Raw genomic sequence first — 5,438 nt, forward strand, 5'->3', positions numbered from 1 at the left:
GTGTGTGTGTGTGTGTGTGTGTGTGTGTGTGTGTGTGTGTGTGTGTGTGCAGGACAGGACCTTGAGGGTCTCCTCTGTGTTTGACAAGCTGACCTACTGGAACCTGGAGACGCCTCCAAACTCTGACGACACAGTCGTGATGGCGATGGATTGGCCCGAGTTAGCTGAGGCGGTGAGTTCTTTGGTTTGGTAGCAAACTTAAAAAGGGATGTTTGATCAAAGACAAAACTAACGCTCTATTTTTCTTCATTCCATGTCCCAGAGGGGTTCCATGTTTAAGTAAAATTGTGGTTTCCTGGCCTACTGTTTGTTTGTTGTGAGATCAACAAAGGCTACTTCAGTAGACCGATTTACTAACGATTATTTTAAGTAAAATAATTTTCTGTCACATAAGTGTTGTTAAAATTAATTCTACAGCCTAATAACAGTTTAATTCAGCGTGTCTTCCTGTCACAACCTAGTCCACGTGTAATAATCTGTATGATTTATAGATACAATATTATTCATTTAAAAATAGATGTGTGGGTTGTACATGTGCTGTTGGAACAATGTTTTTATAGTTTCTCTTCAGTTTAACAAATACTGTCAAAAGCAGCTTCATTGACAACAATATTTTATTAGAAAATAGTTTGGTCAGAAATACAAGGACACAGACAGATCTGTAGGTGGACAATGATATGTTGTCTCTTCACAGATCCACGGTACAGTAGAAGACTGAGGAGAGAGAAAACGTTCTGCTCAGAGGTCACGAGTGAAACGTACATTTTGCTGAATACTGGCTACAGTCAGACAAATGCTAATGACTTCAGTGTTACTGTGTTACAATTACTGAGTAATAGACGTGATGTTTTATATTTTTGTATGTTCTTTTGTAGTGAAATAAAAAAACTGACCAACCTGTGCGATTATGTGATTCATCGAAACATGTTCACTTTGTTTCTTTTGAACACAGTGTTTATTCACAAAGTAACATTTAGATTTTGCACACCATGACATGAGGATGAAATGATCACTGACTCAACCGTCCCTTCTGAGTATACAAAATATAATTACTGTGTGTGTGCTCTTACTGTTCGTCACATTACAGGAAAAACACTACAGGGGGTAAGGTCACATGGGCAATAAGAAAAGCCAAACACACAAAGGGTGGATCCCCAACCTGACTTACTCCATTCTCACTTCCACTGCAATACTACCACGTACCATGAGTAGCTGAACAATCAAACCTGTTTTCCATTCCTCACTACTTTGAATTGACCCTGATTGAGAATGCTAAACAAAGTCAATGAAATATGTGGCAAGATTATAAGAACAACAAGATAGCCACAGTGCTAAAATCATCTGACCAAATTTACAGTACAATCATGTAAATCCTGGAAATGTATAAATTGGTGGTCATATAAAATGAATCGGTTTATTTGGCTGCCACTGACATTTCTGGGTCAGCTACCTCACTTAGGAATTATTCCTAATCAAATACTTCTTACTGCAGTAATTACTACTGTAGTGATTACAGGAGACAGAGAAAAGACCTTTTGGCACAGTTAATATTCTCTTTAATAAACTGTATCCATCTGCTGTTGATGAAGTGGCTTCATTAAAACTGATGCAAGAAAAAGCTTGTATTACAAGTTATAAAATGGCACACTCTGATTCTAATTGTAGAATTGGTGCAGGTATCTGCTTTGATAGTTTCATCCTGTAAACAAAACACTAGACAGTACAACGCTACTTCATTTACAATCTGTCAAATTTTGCTGGTCACACACTGAAAAGGCAGTCATACGAATTACAATTTGTGTAACTAATAAAATCCTGAACACAGTAGCGTTCCCTTACTTGCATTTTGAGTTAATATAACACAGTAAGTGTAGGATGTCACATATCTTGTTGAAACTCTTTTGAACATCGTCGTACAACAAAGGTTTTAAATCATTTTTATACTTATGAATAATGATGAAGGTATTAAAAAATTACAAACCTAAATTGTAAAATCTCTGCTACATTTTTGAAGAGTAGCAAAATAGCAAAAAATCCGATAAGTTTGAGGGTTCTAAGGAGACAGTCACACATGAACATTAAGCGTGTTAGTATGATGAATGACTAGTGGTATCACTGCCACTTCGCTGGTGTTTACTCTGTGAGTGTGTGTGTGTGTGTGTGAATTCTGCTATTTCTGCACTCATGGGGAAAAAGACATCTGCGAGCTCTCGTGTTTTTTTTTTGCTCTGGCAGATGCTTCTGGGCCAATCACAACCATTCATCTCATATGGGTCATGTTTGAGACGAATATTATTAAATGGTGCGCCGTTAAGGCACTTTTGAAAACAACTGAGATGGCTGTTTAATACCAGCTCATCTCTGCATGTTGTAGTCTGTTTGTAATTTTAAATGAAGAATTATGTGTGCATGAGTATAGAAATACAACAGTGTGTGTGTGTGTGTGTGTGTTAGCTAAGAGGTGGTGGTTGTGGTGGCAGGGAGGGCTCCATGTCTGCCTTGCTGCGTTTGGCGGGCAGCGTGTGGTCGTGAGCTTTCCGTATGTGTCTGTACAGGTCGCCTGATTGCGTGTAGCTCCGGTAGCAGTAGCGGCACTCATAAGGACGTTCACGCGTGTGCACAATGGCGTGGCGCCTTAGTGTATATGTGCACGAGAAAGTCTTTCCGCAGACTCCACACGTGGGGACGTCCTCTACAAAGTTCCCCATTGAGTCCTGGAAGTCCTGGAAGTAGGATGGAGGGTCTGAATGCTGCTGAGCTGTGGACGGAGGAATGTGGGCGAAGGAGGAAGTGTCCTGGGAGGAAGGGCCGGCACCGGAGGACGAAGAGGAGGGAGAGAGGGGGAAGGAGTAGTCATTTGAATGGGAGGTCATTTGTAAGATGCCCTGTGGGTGGGAAGAGAGAAACTGAGGACTGTGCAGCTCCTCTTCTTCTTCAAACTCATCGTCTACTTCCATCACTGATTCTCTCTCTCTGCTTTCCTCTTTCTCCTCCTCCAGCTCTTCGTCAGATATAACAATGGCCTCCACTTTGACTTTCAAATTCTCTCCGTCATTGTACTCTGTCCTCACTCTGCCCATAGGAGGGTGAGATCTTTCAATTCTAGTGGTGGGCGAAGCTGTCATATTCCCCTCAGGCCCCTTAAGGGTTTGGGTCTGAGGAGCAGAGTGGAAGTCCAAGCTTTGGCATTGGAGCGACACGGCGTTCTGTATTCGGATCTGTGGCACTGAGTGCGTTGGGTTTTGTGAGGTTCGTGCTGATGCTTGGAATAACGTGACCGTCTGTTGTCCTGCACCTTTTGTCCCTCCGTGGCCAGCGTCGAAGGGATTCCTGACAGAGTCATGACGTGTCAGTCGGGGTACGTCCTGCTGTGGGCTAGGGGAGAGGGCGGATCCTGACTGGGAATAAGCAACCACTGACCGACCACTAGCCTGACTCACTGGCACCAGGGAGGAAGAAGAGGAGGAGGGCTGCTGGTTACTGCAGTAACTAGGGAAAGAAAGAAAGATATACTCTAAACAGCTTCTTAGTAACAACAAATCACAGTCTAGAAATACAAATCAAACCCGTACCTGTATGTCTCAGTGGTGCTGCAAGGGCTGCAGAGTGCCGACACCTCTCCATGACCTCCAGTCCCCAGCCTGGCATGACCTCCTGCAACCGGGGCCGACCGGCCTGTGATGACGCCCGGCACCCGCTCTCCGCCTGGAGGCAGAGGAGCGGCGTCCATGCCTGGCTGCGTGGTATCAGCGAGGTCAGGGCTCAGAGGAGTATGAAGTCGTGCTTCTGACGACCCCCCACCTGTCCTCCGTTCAGACTTCACAGACCCCAACTGACTTTTCCCCGTCATGATGGATACTGACGGGAATGGTGCTGCGATGGCGACTGGATTCATGAGATCACCTGCCATGGCCACCGCAGGCTCAGCGGCACCGTCACCCCCACCCTCCCTCCCCGTCTCCGTTGCCCTCCTCGCACCAGCGCCCTCTTCAGAGCGAGTGCTGTCGGCCTCAGCGAGAGGCCCTCGTCTCTGCAGCCGTCTCTTGCAGACTCTCACCACTTCGTTCATGTGCAGGAAGCTTGCAGCCGCCAATATGTCCTCCACTGGCGGAGACTCGCCCAGCTGCAGCACGCCTTCGTAGACAAAGTCCAAGAGCAAGGCAAACGCAGCGGACGTGACAATGTCGCTGTCGAGTGTGACGGAGCTGCTGCCGGTGCCGTTTCCAGCGAGGACCCCTGGAGAGTCTGAGTAGAACATGTGGAAGAAAGGCGAGCAGGAAGCCAGAACAGCCCTGTGAGCCAGGAACCGGGATGAGCCCACCACGATGGAGCAGTCACAGAGGAAGCCCCGCTGGCGCTGGGAACGCAGAGCTGACAGCAGCTGCTGGGAATGCTGAGGGAACTCCATCACCTGAACAGAACAGAGGAAATCAAAATGAAAGAAAGCAGAGACACAAAGAGACAATGCTGCTGTCACTGAAATAAATCACTACAGACGGCTCTGTGGTGAGCGGCATAAAGTATCTTGAAAAGTATTTTTTTTTTTAAGTAGTTCTCTTGTGATTTCTTGAGAAAATAATTAATTTAACATTCAGTCGTCTCTCTTGGGGAAACATCCATAAAGGGTCAGTTTATCTAAATTACCAAAAAATGCATACCGTGTAGATAGTTTTGGTTATAGTTGTTGTTTTTTCCTTCTTAGATGAAGGAAGAAACAGTCCCATTATCATGGGGTACCGTATATGCCCGACTGAACAACAATCTGGCATTTGAGAGGAATTTAAGGAGAACTCATGTTGTCACTACTGGGCACTGTGACGACGCCTCCCTTCCACTAGGGGTCTGTGTCCTCTTTGCTGTCTGTTTGTCTTTCAGGATGTTAATCGGCCACTGATGAGCAACACCTGAGCCTCGTTTGGTCCCAGCTATAAAGGCTCCCCCTCTTCTTTGGATGACACGGCTGCTTATTTGTTTATTAGTTTAGTTATATGTTCTTTAAATAAATGTATATTTATTACTTTTAACTCGTCTTGTCTCCCTTATGTTGCAGCCTTGGTTGTAACAGTACCTATTCAAATCTTACGGAGTACATGAGTGTGACCATCCTTGAGAGCCGCACACAGGTCATAAACGAGCATCCGTCACGCTAGAAGCACTGTTGCACTATTACCGTTATATCAGACAAGTGGGCCGATTCAAAGGTCTGGACCCAGGCATATGTTTTATCCACAGCAGTTTACCTTAATATTTGATCGCTTGTATTTGTCCACTGAACAAATTTGGGGCGACTGTGGCTAAGTGGAGAGCAGGGGGTCGTCCTTCAATCAGAGGAGCCGGTTTGATTTCCGGCTCCGCCAGTCGCATGTCAATGTGTCCTTGAGCAAGACACTTAACCCCAAAATTGCTCCTGTAACTGTGTGAATGTTAATTAGTGTGAT

The 5,438-nt window shown here is 45.2% G+C and overlaps 2 protein-coding genes across 3 annotated transcripts in view; one reads left to right on the forward strand and one right to left on the reverse strand.

The window, feature by feature from the left end:
* The window catches only part of rnaseh2c (ribonuclease H2, subunit C), a 2,866-nt gene extending 1,417 nt beyond the window's left edge, over nt 1–1,449 (forward strand). The window contains exons 4-5 of the mRNA XM_031862558.1: nt 53–172; nt 695–1,449. Of these exons, the coding sequence (XP_031718418.1) occupies nt 53–172; nt 695–718 (144 nt within the window). The 3' untranslated portion in view covers nt 719–1,449. The remainder of the gene's footprint in view (nt 1–52; nt 173–694) is intronic.
* The window catches only part of zbtb3 (zinc finger and BTB domain containing 3), a 6,770-nt gene continuing 1,736 nt past the window's right edge, over nt 405–5,438 (reverse strand). For both annotated transcript variants that reach the window (XM_031862550.1, XM_031862549.1), the window contains 2 exons: nt 3,573–4,411; nt 405–3,489 (listed from right to left, as the gene is read on the reverse strand). In XM_031862550.1, coding sequence (XP_031718410.1) covers nt 2,451–3,489; nt 3,573–4,408 — 1,875 coding nt within the window. In that variant the 5' untranslated portion in view covers nt 4,409–4,411 and the 3' untranslated portion in view covers nt 405–2,450. The remainder of the gene's footprint in view (nt 3,490–3,572; nt 4,412–5,438) is intronic.

This window comes from Anarrhichthys ocellatus, unplaced genomic scaffold (genome assembly GCF_004355925.1).
Source record: "Anarrhichthys ocellatus isolate YVR2014 unplaced genomic scaffold, GSC_Weel_1.0 scaffold27, whole genome shotgun sequence".
In the NCBI taxonomy this organism is placed as follows: Eukaryota; Metazoa; Chordata; class Actinopteri; order Perciformes; family Anarhichadidae; genus Anarrhichthys; species Anarrhichthys ocellatus.